Source organism: Alexandromys fortis, unplaced genomic scaffold (genome assembly GCF_014885135.2).
Source record: "Alexandromys fortis isolate MF-2015 unplaced genomic scaffold, M_Fortis_MF-2015_v1.1 scaffold_19, whole genome shotgun sequence".
In the NCBI taxonomy this organism is placed as follows: Eukaryota; Metazoa; Chordata; class Mammalia; order Rodentia; family Cricetidae; genus Alexandromys; species Alexandromys fortis.
The window spans coordinates 13,021,558-13,040,426 of record NW_026067890.1 but is presented as its reverse complement, the minus strand read 5'-3'; the positions used below and the strand labels follow the sequence as shown (position 1 = coordinate 13,040,426).

The 18,869-nt window shown below is 43.5% G+C and overlaps 1 protein-coding gene across 1 annotated transcript in view; it reads left to right on the top strand.

Annotated features, from left to right (window-relative positions):
• Positions 1–18,869, top strand: part of Egf (epidermal growth factor) — a 72,645-nt gene that overhangs the window by 33,151 nt on the left and 20,625 nt on the right. Inside the window, 6 exon segments of the mRNA XM_050155496.1 lie at positions 1,715–1,863; positions 5,356–5,460; positions 7,095–7,318; positions 11,148–11,315; positions 12,613–12,744; positions 15,194–15,313. Of these exon segments, the coding sequence (XP_050011453.1) occupies positions 1,715–1,863; positions 5,356–5,460; positions 7,095–7,318; positions 11,148–11,315; positions 12,613–12,744; positions 15,194–15,313 (898 nt within the window).

The following is an 18,869-nucleotide window of genomic DNA, read 5'->3' as shown; positions in this document are numbered from 1 at the left end:
TAGCTTCACCCATGGCCTGGCCTGGGCTACTTGAAAATCCTCTGCCATGCTCACAATAATCAGACCCACAACAGGTTAAATATATACATTTGAGGAGCATCAGGGACTCTCTCATGCTATGATATCCCTGCCCTGTTCCTTTTTAGCCGTCTTACTGGGGAGATTGTGTAGCGTGCTATGTCGGTTCTCTCTGGAGATGCAGGTGGGAGACTAGTATGATGCTTTGCCCATAGGTGTTGCCTGGTGAGCAGGTTTTTGATTTTTTTGCTAGTATCTGCGGAGGAGGATGGGTTGGGACTGGGACATATGAAGTATGAGTTAATAATTGGCATTTGATATATGTCACTGGGAGAGGGGACTTAATGACTTCTGAACTTTGAAAATGAGGAAACAAGCGTCATGCTTATGTGGAAACGGCAGCCTAACATACAGCATCGTTTACAGAGCTGAGAATGAACTTTAAGTCAGGTGGCCATCTGCCAGTCTTTGATTGTGGTCTCATTTCCTTGCTACTCAAACTGCGGTTTTTGGTTCACCTTGGGCTTATTAGAACCGTAGAGTTCTAGGCTCTCCGCCAACCACTGGACTAGAATCTGACTTTAACAAGATCTTCAGGTGATTTGTATGAGAAGGAGAGCGTTACTTCTGTTGACACATGGTCAGAAGCAGCGTGATCTGTTCCATAGCCTGCACAGTCCACCTAGGAAGCCCTTTGTACCTGCGGAGTTGGGCAAGATGAATGACTCAAGAGGAAATGCGCTTTAGCAAGTGTCTGACCTAATGTCCTCATTTCTGTAGTCTGGAAAATTGAGGCAGTTCCGCAAGTCAGAGGTAAAATTGGCAGAACATCCATGTTTTCTGAATTGACCTGAAGTGGCGTGCTGGGGGCTGAACCAATGCAGATACAGTTCAGCTGGCGTCCCTCATTCAGATGCAAATCCCTGCTTTCTGTCCAGCAGAAGGAACTTCTGGGGGTTGAGTACAAATGCTATATCATTGACTAGCAGTCAAAAATAGCTAAATTACCATAGCGTGTGTGTGTGTGTTTGTGTGAGAGAGAAAGAGAGATAGAGATAGATAGATAGAGATAGAGAGAGAGAGAGAGAGAGAGAGAGAGAGAGAGAGAAACAGAGACAGACACAGAAGCAGAGACAGAGTCAGAGAGACAGAGACAGCCTGTCTTAGGGTTTCTATTGCTGTGAAGAGACACCGTGACCACAGCAATTCTTATAAAGGAAAACATTTAATTGGGGCTGGCTTACAATTCAGCGGTTTAGTCCATTGTCATCATAGAAGCATGGAAGCAGATAGGGAGACATGGTGCTGGAGAGGTAGCTGACAGTTCTTCATCTGGATTGGCAGGAAGGAGGAAGAGAGATATTAGGCCTGGTTTGAGCATATGAAACCTCAAAGTCCACCCCCAGTGACACACTGACTCCAACAAAGCCACACTTCCTAATGCCACTCCTTGGTGACCAAGCATTCACAGCAATGAACCTATGGGGTCCATTCTTATTCAAACCACCACACAGTGATTAAATTGCTTAAGGTTATACATATTTGGGAGTATACAGTTGGGGCTTATTGTAGATAATGCCTGCCTGACTCCAACTATAATTATACTGCATGACCTGAAGACCTGTTAATTTCCTTTATGTATATTCTACGTTAATATTTAGAAAACAAATCAGAAATGCCTAGTTTTCTTTTGCAGATATATTTTGCACAGACAGCCCTGAAGTGGATAGAGAGAGCTAATATGGATGGCTCCCAGCGAGAAAGAATTATCAAGGAAGGAGTAGACACACCAGAAGGTCTCGCTGTGGACTGGATCGGCCGGAGGATCTACTGGACAGACAGTGGGTACGTTTCTTGCTTTAGTTTTATGTTGCAGGAGATGGAGGTGAGGAAATAGGAGATACTACTGGCCTTATCCTCTACTGAGAACATAGAAGAATAGGGCTAGCCACGTGGGGAGGATGGGAGAAGGGTCCATTGTTCTCTGTACCCCCGACTCGTCCCCATCACCAAACAAGACATGGTCCACAGTGATGCAAGGATTTCAAGGAACAAGAAAGTGACATGTACTTTTGTGGTTCAGGCCATTGTCACCAGGGCAGCCTGAAACCTGTGTAAGCACCACCAGGAAACATTTGCACAAGGCCCCCTAATGGGCATCTTCCAGGAGACACGATAGAAGAGAAGATGAGACCTGCCTTTGCAGTCAACCCTAAGGTTAACTGAAAAGAAAGGGCAAATTTTCCCATTAAAAAAATGAATGCAAGCCGGGCGGTGGTGGCGCACGCCTTTGATCCCAGCACTTGGGAGGCAGAGGCAGGCGGATCTCTGGGAGTTCAAGGCCAGCCTGGTCTACAAGAGCTAGTTCCGGGACAGGCACCAAAGCTACAGAGAAAACCTGTCTCGAAAAACAAAAAACAAAAACAAAAAAGAAATTAAATTAAAAAAAATGAATGCAGATGCTTGGTGTAAATAGAAGTACCAGCCAGGCATAACACAGTTGCCACATAAAAGAAAGGTATGCATGGCCAAAGGGATTGGCTGGCCCAGCTCCTGCATTGTACAGGTGAAGGACTTAAGACCCAGAGAGGCTGAGGTTGTTCCAGGGTGTTTACGCAGCATGTGAGTGTCAAGTCTTGCGCTGGCTCCTGTTGAGCAGGCATGAAGGAGAGAGTGGAACCGTCCCTGACAGGAAGCCATGTTCTGAGGCTGGATAGGGTGGGCTCTTTCCTTCTATGGGAAACAAGAGAAGCAAAGATGGGATATTTCTCTCTCTAGATACCCCTCTGTGCCTGTGGCATGTGTGAGTCTGAGAACAAACAGGACTAGGCAGGAGGAAGGCTGTGCTAAAGAGAGCCCACTTCCTCGCTTCTGATAGAGAAGCATGAACCAGACTCCCTCACAAGATGACATGAGAGACGCCATGTACTCTAGAGTGTGAATGGTGACCATTCTGAGCATCTGCAAACCTGTGCAGCCATGTTAAAGGAGAAGAAAATGGATTAGGGTTTCACATCTGAGAGAAAGGTAGCTCCAGCTCAGAGACCCAGGGAACAGGCTCATGGACTTGTGCTCCACTGGGCTGTGTGCAGAAAATCTCTGGTTATAGGAAGCAAACAGGTTCTTTACAGTGAGCCAGATGTTCAGTGTGGTGTGCAGTTCTGGTGCAATGCTCTTTTTGTGTCCAGATTGAGCATGGCTCCTTATTTGCTTACTTAACTTTTTCTTCACTTTTCATTATTGTTTGTGGATCTGTCTATTAAATAACTGCAAGATTCTGGGTGCTGTGCTAAGAGTGTTCCATCCAGGACGCTATGAAGTCCCAGAGAAGTCTGTTTTCATATCTCTAAAGATCAAGAGAATTTCTAATCAGAGTGCTAAAATAACTTTCTCAAGATAAAACAGTGAGCTCCAGGTTCCCTGAGTTATGACAGAAGCAGACTTGGGTGCTACTTGGGGTAGAGCCCCAGTACCCCAAAACCTTCAGACAGGGACCCTGTCTCCCCCACTCAGCATCAGAATGGGTGAGACCCAGAGTCATGCAACAAATTGAAATCAGCTCCGGCTGAAACAATTACAGCCATCATAATCACAGCCTTCTCCGCGGTGAACCCACATAAAAGCATATTCTCCATGTCAGCTGTAGGCAATGACAGGGCTGGTATGTGGTTGTTTTCCAGAGTGTAAACATTTATCAGGATCACAGATGTCAACAGCCCTCTCTGCTCTGCTGAGGTAGCCCCCTTCTCACTTCCCCGCATTCGGGAGGCACCTCTAATTTCACCAGTGTGTGATTAGTGCCTACTGCCCAGGTAGTGCCTCCAGGAGGCATCTGGGCACAGCTGGAGCCTGCAGAGCCAGACCTCAGGTTCCCCAGCACATTGACTTCAGCAAAAACAAACCCTTCTTAAGTCCTCTCCCCTCTAAAGACAGCTGCTTAAACAAAACCTTTAATTTGTCTGGAAATGAGAGGCTTGTAGTTTAAAAACCTTGATATTAACTAGAAATCTGACTTAAATAACTGAGACTTTAATCCTAGGTATTAGATTACATGACAACTCTAAGTCAATGAAAACCAAAGGGGAGGGGGTGGCTGTATTGGTTTAGAAAAAGACAGATTCGTGTGAGCATGACACATAGATAATTCTTTACAATTATTAATTAATAGTAAGGGACCCTGACTCCTAAAGTTAGTGGAACCATAAAGGTAAAGATACATGTGTGCTTGTTCTCTGGGGGACCGTGGAGGGTGACTCTTACCATCCAGTGGAGGATCACAACAAATGGAAGTCATCCCTGGGCCTCTGCTTTCTTATCTCTGGCCCTGGGGTCTCAGCACATGGGGAGCTCATTTCTCATTGCCTAACTCCTGCCCCGGGTAGTTGAAGTCTCTAAGTGTTGTAACCCTGAGATCAGAGAGGATGATTTTATTACCCCATCACACCTTCAGGTTCCCTTCCCTCCCTCCAGGGAAGAGTAGAAAATGGATACAAAGGATCCGAAACCATAGGAAGTGAAGTGATGGAGAAGGGCTGACTGGTACCCTCCATTTGCCCTGGAGCAATGAGGAAGAAACTTGAAGCCCACTTAAGTCTCTCCTGCTGTCCTAGCTTGTCCTCTCCTCCCCATGATCTGTGACCCGCTATTCTGGCCTCCTAGTCTCTGGCTCCATGAGTGCAGCAGGAGGTGGAAGGGTGTGAAGCCAATGAGACTAAAGTATTTACACTTGGCTTTGTCTGTGCCAGGCTGCTGACACGTCCCCCTTTACCCTGTCCTGTGCCTGGGGTCTATATGGGGTGCTACTTAGATGGGGTTTTTGGTTTTTTGAGACAGAGTTTCTCTGTGTCAGTATGGCTCTCCTGGAACTCTCTCTGTAGACTAGGCTGGTCTCCAGCTCAGAAAGTGCCTTCCTCTGCCTCCCAAGTGCTAGGGTTAAAGTTGTATACCACCACTGCCTGACTGGATTTTAAATCAATAGAACTTTTGTGTGGAGGGCTTGCTGGTACTAATCTTCATCTTGATTAAGTGCTGATGAATGTTAAATCTAGAATATGCTTACATGTGTATATACATTTTAGCCAGACTATAGAGATAGATTTCTTCAAGAATTATAAAATAGAAAGATTACCTGAGCACTGGAATAATGAAAAAATTAGTGTTGTATAATCCAAGATGTTTCCAAATAAAAGTGAAAGTCTTATTATGAGCGTGTGTGTGTGTGTGAGAGAGAGAGAGAGAGAGAACATGTTTATGAATCAGTATGAAAAAAATTAATAGTTTTATTTGAAAAGTAATGTTGCTATAACACCTCCCCACTTACATTAAATACCTTTTTAGGAAGTCTCTCATTGGAGGGAGTGATTTGAGTGGAAAGTATCGTCAAATTATCATCAAGGAGAACATCTCGAAGCCTCGAGGAATAGCTGTGCATCCAAAGGCCAAGTAGGTATTAATGAAAAGAAGGCACCAGAGGCTGAGTTTGTGCCCCTGTTCACATCCAAGATGCTGTGACCATGCTCATGTCTAAGGTGCTCATGTCTAAAATGCTCATGACTAAGGTGCTCACGTCTAAGATGCTGTGACCATGCTAAGATGCTAAGACCACAGGGGGCCAATGTAATCAGAAACCAAGAAGATTTGTGAATTTTGCTCACATATTCAGAACCAGCATGATTAACAACATCATTCCTTCCTCAGCTCTCGGTCTTCATTAACCAGTTAGACTTAAGCCCATGAGTCTACTTTCCTTAAAAATCTTATGTTGTGGGGGCTGGAGAGATGGCTCAGTGGTTAAGAGCATTGCCTGCTCTTTCAAAGGTTCTGAGTTCAATTCCCAGCAACCTCATGGTGGCTCACAACCATCTGTAATGAGGTCTGGCGCCGTCTTCTGGCCTGCAGGCATACACACAGACAGAATATTGTAACTCTGTAACTCCATCCAGGGGATCTGATAACCTTTCTTTGCCTCCACAGGTACCAGACATGAAATGTTATTATAGACATGCCAAAACACTCACATACACACATTTTTAAAAATCCTTTACTCAAAAAAGATTTAAAAATATGCATAGCTGTTTCTTGAGAAGAGAATGAAATTAGGTGTGTTGACTTATCAACTCTATTTACAAAAACCTTGAGAAGACCTCAAATGGTAGGTCATTCCTAGAACCAGATAAGCAAAGATGTGAATTATGAAAGAGTAGTAGATCCTATGCTACTAACAATGAATTAGCATCACATTCTGGTTTGAGGGTGGGGAGTTAAGGAGAATCAAGAGTTTCTTCAGAATTACTAAAAAGCAAAGAGAGAAATGGGAATTTTATAGTTGTTTCTGAACAACGTGCTAGTAGTAACTGATAATTAATCTGGAGCCAATCAAATAGTTAAAACAACGAGAACACATCTCTCTAGATATTAAGCGAGCCAACCAGATATTAAACCATATTAATATTTTTTAAGAAATGTGCCTAGTTCATGAAAGTTTAAATTATCTTAATAGGTACAGCACCTTGCATAAATCTAGGAAACAGGTAAACACACTATTCCTTTTATTGTTGTTTATTATGTGCATAATATAACAAAGAGCTACCAAGCTGGGCAGTGGTGGCGCACAGCTTCAATCCCAGCATTTGGAAGGCAGAGGCAGGTACATCTCTAAGTCTGAGGCCAGCCTGGTCAACAGAGTGAGTTCCAGGACAACCAGGACTACACAGAGAAACACTGTCTTGAAAGAAAAAAAAAAAGAGCCATCGAATTGATTGCATTTTGCTGTTAATACTGTTCATTCAAGTACAAATTTGATTAATAATATTCTGTAATATTAAATACCAATTCCTTTTCCATCTAGTGATCTGACCCCATTTTTTTTTTGTTCTAGATAAGGATTTTTACAGACAGTTGAGGGTGTTCTTCCTTTTTGCTTTTAATTGTTTAGCATGCTGTGCTCCGTTTTCTCCTTGTGTATTGCTTAGTGCACCACCCTTTACACCTTAAAATGATTTATATCGACATTCCAGTGTTGAAAGAATAGAAGAGCTTCTCATGCAAATTTGACTTGTGAGTTTTCTTGATTGAAGGAGACTGTTCTGGACGGACACAGGGATGTATCCGCGGATTGAAAGCTCTTCCCTTCAGGGTTCTGGCCGGCTGCTGATAGCCAGCTCTGATCTCTTGGAGCCCAGTGGAATCACAATTGACTACTTAACAGACACTTTGTATTGGTGCGACACCAAGCAGTCAGTGATTGAAATGGCCAATCTGGATGGTTCCAAACGCCGAAGACTTGCCCAGAACGATGTAGGTGAGACTTTGGGGTGGATGATTCTTTTTGTCTTTCTTTTTATCATTTCTATAGAATTTTTCATTCTATTTTTTTTAATTATGTGCACATATGTATGTGTTTGGGAATGTGTACATGAGTGTAGGTACCCACAAAGGCCGGAAGAGGGTGTCAGGTTCCTTGAAGCTGGAGTTTCAGGTGATTGTGAGCCAGTGGATATGGGAACTAGAAACCAAACACAGATTCTCAAGAACAGTACTTTCTCTTGACAGTTGGGCCGTCTCTCCAGACTCTGACCTCTTCATCTTGATTAAGTGCTGATGAATGTTAAATCTAGAATATGCTTACATGTGTATATACATTTTAGCCAGACTATAGAGATAGATTTCTTCAAGAATTATAAAATAGAAAGATTACCTGAGCACTGGAATAATGAAAAACTTAGTGTTGTATAATCCAAGATGTTTCCAAATAAAAGTGAAAGTCTTATTTTTTCTGAACTTATTTAAGAATAAAAATTAATTTTTTTCTGTCTTTTTAACCTGACATTCCATAACTGTGATAATATCATTTTCAAGAATTAATGAAAATGAGTTGAAAACATGGGCAAAGATTAATCAAGGACATTTTCTCCCCTATTGCATTTTCAGATTATTCATCGGAGAGCACACATTTTCATAAATATCTTTAAAATGTTAAGTCAGGGACTTGAGAGATGATTTTAGTGGTTAAGAGCACTTGCTGCTTTTCCAAAGGACCAGGGTTTGGTTCCCAGCAGCCATGTTGGACAGCTCACAACCACCTGTACCCTCCTCTGGCCTCTGCCGGTACCCCCATACATCCATACACAGAAATACAAAGAAACACACATGCACACACTCTCTCTAGCCTATCAAAGAGAAGTCCAAATGCAGTATTCATGGGAAATTCCTCTGGACTTGGGGAGTCCGCATGGACCTTTGGAACTGGGCCATGTAGTAAACAGAGCTACCAGGATAAAGCGACTGGACCTAAACTTGGATTTTCTAAGGTTACAGTAAATGCTCTTGAGCAAGAGGCATACGTGACAAGATTGGCGTTTCAGGGAAATCACCTAGATGACAGTGCAGTGGTCAGATTGAGGTCTAGAGAGAAGGACATCGATGAACAAGTTACAAGGGATGTCCAGGCATCAGTTCACATGGTATTAAAAAGTGAAATAGAAGATTGCAGGATTAAACATTACAAATAAAAATTAGGGAGGCTCTGATAGCAGGTTGGTATAAGGAAAGTGAGAACCTGGAAGTGTTGGAAGAATTTTAGGGCTTTAGACACTGCTTAGAAAGATCAAATATTAGTTTCTTGTAGGAAGGAATTAACAAAATAGTTATTTTGCCAAATCTATTTAGTTTAGAGACAATAATTTTCTAGATAATATAGCATGAAATCAAGCAAAGAGAAATATATATATATATATGTATATATATATTTTGTTTTTGTTTTTGTTTTTCGAGACAGGGTTTCTCTGTAGCTTTGGAGCCTGTCCTGGAATTAGCTCTTGTAGACCAGGCTGGTCTCGAACTCACAGAGATCTGCCTGCCTCTGCCTCCCGAGTGCTGGGATTAAAGGCGTGCGCCACCACCGCCCGGGCAAAGAGAAATATTTAAATTGCATGTATTTCTACAATTGTTTAAAACAGCTATATTCTTCATAAGTAATGGTAAGCTTGCATTTATAGTTCAGCCTTGACAGACATTCATTGATTTCTCATAGGGAATGAAGATGTGGAAGTGGCTGATTTGATTTTTTTTAAATACTACCCAATTAAATAAAACTATAACTTCATTATAGAGGTAGATATATGAACATTCCTAACCAGGATGTAAAAGCCTCACATTCTAGATAAAAAAAAAAGTATATAATACTTTATTTTTGAGACAGAGTCTTATGTATCACAGGCTGGATTTGAATTATGTAGTGGGAGATGACCTTGAGCTTCTGGCCCTCCTGCCTTCACCTCCAGAGTGCTGAGGTGATAGGCATGTTCCCATACCCAATTTAGATGGTGCTGGAGATTAAACAGAGTTACAGGACAATAGGAATAGGCGAAATCTTCACCAGCTTCATAGCCTTTTAGCGTATATTTTATAATTTCAAGGATTATTGCAATCTGAATAGTGTAATTTTCTCTTGAAGAGCAATAGCAAATAATGTGTTTGTCTACTCATTCCTACTCTAGAGCGCCACCTACTGAAGTACATGTGATGTTTTCTCAATTGACTGTTCAGATTTTCTTTTTCTTTTAATTTTATGTGTATGGGTGTTTTGCCAGCATGTATGCCTCATGCCCATGGTGGGCCAGAAGAGGGCATTGTATCATGTGGAACTAGAGTTAAAAACAGTTTGAGGTGCTGTGTTGGTGCTGGGATTCTTATCCAAGTCCTTTGGAAGAGTAGCCAGTGCTTTTGACCACTGAGCCATCTTTTGAGCCCCAACAGTTCAGGATTTTTAATGAAAGGATTGAATGAATTTATCTTTAATTAAAGTGCAATTAGTTCTGGTTGTTTGCCATAGGTAAGGATGATTGTTTTCAATGTGTTTGTTGAAACATAAGAGCTAATTCTAACACATGCTTAAATGGACAGTCTTTAAGGACATTATACTATATGACTAAAAAGGCAAATAGCTAGACACTCCTGTTTGCTCATAGTAATTCAGAGTAGGTAGCCTCATGCAAACATGAGGTAGAATAGGACTTCTCAGGGGCTAGGGGGAAGTTGGCACAGAATTTCAGATTTTCAAAATCCTAGATTTCTAGAGACTAGTTGCACATCAGTGTGTGCACACTTCCCCTGCTGAACAGTACACGGAGGCTAAGGCGGTAAAGGTTGTGTTGTGTGTCTTCTAACCACAATGAAAGGAACATCAGTCATGTAAAAGAAATCCCCATGCTGTGCTGATGGTTTTGCTTTCGGACAAAGGACTAGAGACTGAAATGAATGCTAAGGATCCTGGCTGATAGTGGTAAAGTGGAGGACACTCTCTAAGGCCATGACAAGTCATTTGAGTTTTCCACCACAAGGGGGAGACATTTCTTTCACTTCTCCAAATTTGTTGACCTGGTGAACGTGAAGAGGCTTGATGAACGCCTCCAAGGCTTCTGAACGTGTATCTCCTGCACTCTGGTGTCTTGAGACACTGTGTGGCATTGGCCTGTGCTCAAACCCCTCCTCGCAGCAGTTCCAGGGGCCTGCAGAGGTGGTTTTCGTTGAGGAGCGCTCAGAAGGCAGCCCACTGGATGATGTATAGGAGCTGTGGAATTGGAGGCAACAGATAATAGGTGTTCAAAAAGCTCCTTTCAGAACAGCAGGGAAGAGACAGGCTAACGGGATAAGGGGAGGAAGCCATTGGTACAAAAGGTGGGATGCTAATACACACACTAAGCTTGGGAAGGAGGGTAAATATGAAGAGATGGGGTCATTCTTGGCGGTATAGGCCTGGGAGAAATAAGAAAGGATGGTGTGTAAGAATAGAGAGCAGCCAGGAGACACGAACTCGGGAATGCAGTGACGGAGATGGCAGTTTCAAAAACCACTTGCTCAGTCATGTAAATTATTCTAGTGCTCATGACAGCCATTCACATGACAGGAACCTGGACTGAGGAGCAGCAGGTTTTGAAACACGCTCAAGTTCAGTCTGTGGCAGATGGGCACAAAACATTCCACACTGGCCTCCTCCTTGGTGCTGTCAAGACCCTCGTAGGTCAGCAGCCACCTACGATGTAGTGACGGGGTTCTAAGCTTTGTCCCCTTATAAATGCCCCCTGTGAAGAGAACCTCTCTGTACTGAATGGCCTTTCAATTGCTTCCAGGTCACCCCTTTGCTGTAGCCGTGTTTGAGGATCACGTGTGGTTCTCGGATTGGGCTATCCCCTCGGTAATAAGGGTGAACAAGAGGACTGGCCAAAATAGGGTACGTCTTCGAGGCAGCATGCTGAAGCCCTCGTCACTGGTTGTGGTCCACCCATTGGCAAAACCAGGTACACCGGAGCAGTCCCACAGGCCCTCCTGCACCAGAGACTGCGGCCGCAATAACCAATGGTAGCAGGTGGTGGGGGTGGAGGGGATTTTGTGATTTTTCTTTCTGTCTCTATAAATGTTAACTTTTCCTGCGATTTGTGCATTGTGTGAATCAAAACCCAGACAAACTTGGTAGTTTGTGCTTCATCCCTGATACGGTGATTTTAGTCATCTAGGCTTTATCCCAGCAGCCACGCGCCGCACCTTGCTCCATTTTACCTACTTTCTACGTTGCAAAGACTTGGGTTACAGAAATAAGGATGAGCAATTTAAGGGGGCTGGAGAGATGGCTCAGGGGTTAAGAGCACTGGCTGTTTTTTCAGAGGACCCAGGTTCAATTTCCAGCACCCACATGGCAGCTCACAACTGTCTTCATTTCAGTTCCAAGGGGCCTGATACCCTCACACAGGTATACATGCAGGCAAAACACCAACGCACACAAAAATAAATAATTTTTTATAAAAGGATAAGCAATTTAGATCCTTTTCATAGTAGACAGACAGATGGGTAGGTAGATAGGTAGATATAAATATAGGTAGATATAGATAGATAGATAGATCCATAGATAGATATGATATTAGAAATATATTAGATAGATAGATAGATAGATAGATAGATAGATAGATAGATAGATAGATAGATAGATAGATTACCACAAAGTAAACACCCCAGTTGAAAGAAAGTCCCATTTGGAATTTGTAGTATCAAATAGAAATAATTGATATGTTAATAGTTATTGATTCAGGCAACTTAGATTTTTGCGGTGGAAACTTCTACCCGTACGTGGGTTCCCCTCACCCTCACAGGGTGAGCAGCAGCGAGTAACAAGCCAAGGAAGAGTCATTCAGCTCTCTCGAGCAGCTCCTCTTCCTGAAGATCTGAGTTTGACTAGATCATGGGTCAGGAACTAGGAATCACACCTGACTAAGGAGCCTTACAAACTGAACTACTGACGATGCTCAGCAAATAATTCTTTTTTTTTTTAAATTTATTTATTTATTAAAGATTTCTGTCTCTTCCCCGCCACCGCCTCCCATCTCCCTCCCCCTCCCCCAATCAAGTCTCCCTCCCTCGTCAGCCCAAAGAGCAATCAGGGGACCAGCAAATAATTCTAAGGTAGCAACATTCTGAGCTGTCTGCCCCCTGTGGGAACTCCTGTGAGAGCAGTCTGTGCACACCTTCCCTTTAGAGATGTCCTTGATTTGCAACATCCTTGACTTCTCCAGACCCATCCACACTCTCTCTGTTCTCTGCTAGGGGCCAATCCCTGCATACACAAGAATGGTGGCTGTGACCATATCTGCCAAGAGAGCTTTGGAACTGCTCAGTGTTTGTGTCGTGAAGGTTTTGTGAAAGCCCAGGATGGGAAGATGTGTCTTGACCAGAAAGGTAGTTAGTTACTGGCTGGTAATGTAGCATACTGTGCAGCTGAATTATCCCCCCACCCCCGGCTCCATACAGTGGGACATCCATGTTTCTGCTTTTGATGGTTGAAGTGTTTTATATTATTAAGTGCTCCTTGTCTTCAGAAATTCTGAGTGTGTTTGGGTTTCCTCATCCCTGCCCCAATGAGTTTTGTTGCTGTTATTCCTTATTATAGACTAAATTAGACTGACTTCTCATTGTAAAGGATTTAAGTTCCATATTCTCCCCATTTGTAGTGGACTGTGCTGGGGCTTAGAAATAAATGTCCACATTGTGCCCCCTCCCAGCGATGTTTAGAGCCAGTTTCTTTAGAAATGTTATGTTCTTAATTTTAAGGGCTGTGAAAGGCAGTCTCCTTCCCACACTATAGGTCCCAGTAGGAAAACTTGAGTCCTTTAGAGAAATAACTTTAAAGTACCAAACAGGGAAAGGAGGTGCGTACCGAGAGGGCTCCTGATCCACTTCTTTGCAAGCGGCAGCTGAGAGAGAGAGGCGAGGGAGTAAGCCCTGATGACGTACGGCCTTTCTGCCTTCAGTGCGTGCCCAAACGAGGCATATCTGGAAACATCTTTTGGTATCTTCCTCCCAAAAATGTGCCAAAGATAATTTATATTTTGTTAAGCCTTTTTTAAAAGTGCATAATTATCTGGTACGCGTGTTATAAATATAAGTCAAGTGACGGGTTGATAACAGTGAGAGGATGGCTCTGTCTGTGGAGTGGAGGTGGGTATTGGGTTTTCAGACATTTTTCCTCTATTAATTTGTTGCCTTAGGATAATAGTTTCATGCCTCTTAGATTCAGAACTCCTTTATGCTCTTTAAAAGACTTCTTAAGATCCCCAAAGGGTTTTTATACATATGAATTATATTTATCAGTTCTTAGGATACTGAAAAAAATGTAATCTTAATTCAAATGATGTTAAGAGAACTCTAATGTTTCTCAGCATAGTGTAGTTTATGGCAATGACTAAATATGCATGTTTTCTGACAAAACAGGCAGTGAGAAAGGAGCCCTTGTTTTCCGTGTCAGTCTTGAAGTCAGCAGCACAGACAGCAGCTGGACGCACGGCCACTTCTGTGTTGTCTTGGTTGACAGTTGTGAAGCACACGTGGCCTCTGGGAGACATGAAGTTGGAAAGACGGGGGCAGGGGGAATCACTTAATAGCCTATTGAAAGGGGTGCTGTTTAATAGGTTTTGGGGGGAATATTGTTCTTTGGCTGTCAGAACTGCCCGGGCCCTAGTTTCTTAAAACTTACCTGCAATGAGGAGTCCGACACACGAAACAGATGCTGCCGGCTGTTTCCTTGGGGTGCGGCGGGCTTCACGCCATTTGTTTTTGAGGGAAGCCTTGCCGGTTACCCATAGTTTGCCTGTCCATCATCCTTTGAGTGGAGAAAGGGAGGATTTCTGCTCACATCTCAAAAAGGACTTGCATGCTTCTCCAGGCAACTCTCATAAGGTCAACAGGACCCGGATAGCCTTTCGTGTGTGTTACTTATTTTATTATCCAGAGTAGGGAAATTCCAGAGTCAATGGCCAAGGGGTCTGAACCTTAGCAACGCTCGCTGTGTCTCTTGTTTTCGCTGTGAGGTTACCGAGTGGGTAGTAGAGGCCTCAGCTCCTGGTGAGCATTGGTGTTGTTCCCTTTGCCTGTGCTATGGCACCCACTCTTCCCCACACCGCCTTGCTGTATTAATAACAATGTGAGCATGGCGGAGAGAGTGGCTTTCTCCTGTGGTGCAGAGAGTCCTGGTACTGCGGACTCTGTGCAGTGGGACCCAGGGTCCGAGGGGCCCAGCTGAGCAAAGTGCTGCCTTGGGGACTCCATGTCCTCCTCCGCGGGAGCAGTGAGCTGTGTGTTACTATAGGCATTTCATGCACATTAACTTTTAAGTCTCAGTGAAATCCGGCTATTGTAAATACGAAAGCAGAACAAAGGAAGGAGCTAACATTTAAGGCAGTTGGGAGCTGGGCGCTGGAGGCACGTGCCTTTAATTCCAGCACTCAGAAGGTAGAAGCAGGTCAGGTGGATCTCTGTGAGTGCAAGGCCTTCCTGATCTTCAAAGCAAGATCCAGGACAGACAGGGCTATTACACAAAGAAACCCTGTAGAAAAATCAAAAACCAAAGAGAAAAGACAGGTTGGGGAGAGATGCTCTCCCAACTCTCTGTTATTGTGGTCTGCGATTCTGAGCTGGTTATATTCAGAAGGAGCTTGGTATGTGAACACTGTTCTTTATCCAAAAGAGCCCCATATTTCTCCCCATTGGCTCCACCAAACCCTGCCCACTTCCCTCAATCTTATTATTAAAATGAGTCTGAACTCGTTACCAGTGACTCGCTATCAATGTCAATTCAATCAAACTTTCCTTGAAATCGAAAGGCTTAACTATTGGAGCCTTCGTCCCACAGGTGACGACGCTGAGCTCAGTCACGAGGCAACATCGCTGGACGACATAATTAAGACGGAAGCCCCAGAAGATAACAGTACAGAGTCCCAGCACACCTTAGTGGCCGAAATCATGGTGTCAGGTACGACCTGTGAGTTCTCCCAGACAGCTCTGGTCTGACAGCTTCCGCTCTCTCAATAAGAAGGTCTGTGCTCGTGCTCCCTAATACAGTATTGGCCAAGTCTGCTGCAGCCCAACCTCAGACTCGGCTCTTCCTCTTCTGAGAAGTGTGTGCAGCTCTGTTGGCTTAGACTCGGACTGGACATGTTGACAGCCTCGAGCCTGAACTCTTTGAAGTGTAATTGGAAACAGAGGTGACAATTAGGACAGAAGAGACAAGTCTTTCCCCACCCATATCTCCTATGGACAGTACTTGATCTATCTAGCCATTGTGAAAAGTTGATAGCAATTGATGAGCAGTATTAATTGATTACTTTAATTATTGCCAAAACCCCATGAACAGAAAACGTCAGAATTCTTTGTCTGTAGTGCATATCAGGAGAATGTCAATTTTTTTTTCAGTGTGTCACAACTTTAGGGAACATGAGTCTATTGCGTTCTGTGCTCACTCATAAGGCAAGTAGTTTTCGGATGAGCCCTAGAGCTCTACTGTAAACCCACCCTGTGAGACTAGACGTTAATGTCAGATGTCTTCTTAGCACTTTCTGCTTCATATAGTCAGACAGGGTCTCCTGAACCCATAGCTTGTTCCAGGAAATCCCCTGTCTCCATTTGCCAAGAACTGGGATTATAAGGAGCCTGTCACACCCACCTGCTGTTTACCTGGATGTTGGGGGGTCCCAACTTTATCCACTGAACCATCTCCTCAGTCCCTTGAGTAATATTTTGTTTTAACACAACATCTGTAGCTTTTAAAAATGTTTGAAAACTCCTGGGTGATGGTGGCTCATGCTTTTCATCCCAACACTGCGGAGGCAGAGACAAGTGGGTCTATGAGTTCTAGGCCAGCCTAGTCTATGTTCTAAGACTGCCAAGGCTACACAGAAAAACCCCCGTCTCAAAAACCAAGCCTAAAACAAAGTGTTTGAAAGCTCAGTGAGAGGACATCTGATTTGGTAGTCTGCAGAGTAGATGTGCAGGGCACTCCAGGGCTGCATGCTCCAGCAGTGGGATTTCTGATGATAGGAAGACTTATATTTTTTAGTAAACAAGGAAATTAATATGTAAAAACTAAGGCTGAGTTGTATTAATTGGTGACCTGACTAAAGATTCTGAAAATTAGGATGACAAAGGACTGGAGAGAGGACTTGGTTGGTAAAGTGCTTGCACAAGCGTGGGGGCCTGCGTTAGGACCCCGAGGACCCACACTAAACAAGGGCCTGGGAGCTGGCACTTGTCCCTAGTGCTGGGGACATGGATACAGGAAGACCCCTGAGGCCTGCCTGCCAGCCAGCCAGTTTGAATTAGTAAGCTCATGTAGTGAGAGACATTTGCTCAAAAAAAAGAAAAAAAATCAGCTAGAAAATGATTGAGGAAGGAAGTCAGCGTCCTTCTGGCCTCTACACACCTATACATGCACACACATGTGAATATGAATACATGCAAACATACGAAAGTAAATATTTGAATTCTTAAAAAGTAAATATGATCAAATAACCAATTCGTGTTGAAATAAGAAGAGTCAGAAAAATTTGTCACACTGGAAGTAGATTTATTTGACTATTTTTCTGGTCATACACCGTACCAAGTGCTTCGGATACCAGGCCATGCGAAATCATCTCAACCTGCATGGCCACAGCTGAATGTGAGAATAAGCTGTCCAATCACATGAAGCATTATCAATCAATCAGTGAGCTCGAGACCCCGTCCAGACTCACCAGGGACCCATACATGCTCATAGAACATATTCTAACATACTTGAGAAAGATTGCCCCATGACGATACATGGCAAAGAGCACATTGAGGGCTGTTGGGGGCTCAGGAATGGTGACGCACTCAAACACTGTGAGGATTTAGGCCTGTGTTTGACTTTGCGTTCGCTTAGTCTTCAGAGATAATGCAAGACAGCAGAGCTTGCGTTTGCATCAGAGATAATGCAAGACAGCAGAGCTTGTGTTTGCATCCTTGCATTACTGCATTTTTATCACTCAGCAGGACCTGGGTGCACGTTAGGTACTTCTGAGTGAATTTGATTTTTACAGTTCAGCTCCCAGAGCTTCTGGCGTTGGGGGCTTTGTTCCTTAAGTGCTGGTGCTCACACTGGGCTACACCTTCAGCCCTAATTATTAAGCTATCACTAGGCCTTCTTAATTATTAAAATGTTTTAATTATTTATGTGTACGACTGTATTTCCACATGTATGTCTGTGCACCACATGGGTGTCTGGTCCCGTCAGATTCTCTGAGACTACTGTTCCAGATGTCTGTGCACAGCCATATGGGTGCGGCCATCAAACCATGGTCCCCTGGAAGAGCAGCAAGTGTTCTTAGCCACTGAACCAAGTCTGCAACCCTGACTATGCCCTTCCTTATCATCTTTATTTAGATATGTGTAGTAAATTTTAATTTGCAGAGAATTTTTGAAACAATCACCTTTTCCTTGGATTTCTACAACACGTATGGAAAGCAGCAATCATTGCAGAAATCCCTGCTCATGGTTTAGAGAGGACAGTGAGCATTGCCACCGTGTCTACAGCTAGCTCGTCACAGAAAGAACTCTGGTTGTAGCCCGTGCCTCCTACTGTGTGTCTGTTGCTTTCCATCATGCAAAATGACTCAAGGTTTGCAAAAGTCCTGAGTTATATTCTAGTTTAGGGAGCTTTTACAGTGGTTTCAAATGCCTGGTGTGATTTGGATCCTGTCCACTCTTGCTCTCAGCAGCCTTGTGATCTGGGAACTAAATATTTGAATGCACCCATCTTGAGTTGTGAGTGACAGGGAGTCACCAAGCGAGCACGAAAGGCATGTGTTCACACGAGAGAAATGAGCAGCGAAGCATATGAAACACAAAAACACGATTACCCCCGTGTCTGCAGTCACGTGGGACCCAAATCCAGCTTAGAACATTTAACCTTTGATTCCCAAATGGGCTCAGAAGGCTTCGTTTTATCTCCCTGTACACTGCGAACAAACTGACCAGTGACCAGAAAGGTGAGGGTTCACAGACTGCTGTGGTGTGTCAGCTACGCCAACTCCAAAAAGGAGGTGGTGGGTGGCATTTGGGGGAATGATTATATGCACAAGTGGTTAAAGCAGAAAGGCAAGAAACAAAGAAAAACTTGCTCATATCTGCGGCTTGACATGTACCTCTGTCCCCCCGGGGCATTTGCATTGCAGTGGGGTATGAAATGAAACGATCCCTGTACAGCATTTGACTTGTATGCTTCGTGACTTTGCAGAACTTGCCAGGAGGCTTACAAGTCAGTGCATAAATCTTGATAATAAGCACACTCTGAGACATATATCCTATTCAATATGAAACATGATATTAGTAAAATAATAATAAGTCTTTCTCTGAGTCAGTCTCCTTGTCGTAAACAGATCTGCTCGCTACATACAAGTCTGTGTTTCAGGAGAAGAATAGGTGGGCCTTTCGGATGTCACAATGGTTGGGAATTTTTAAGTAAAATCTTCTTAAAATTGGAGTCTGTTTTAAGCACTGCTAGTAGTTTAAATGTG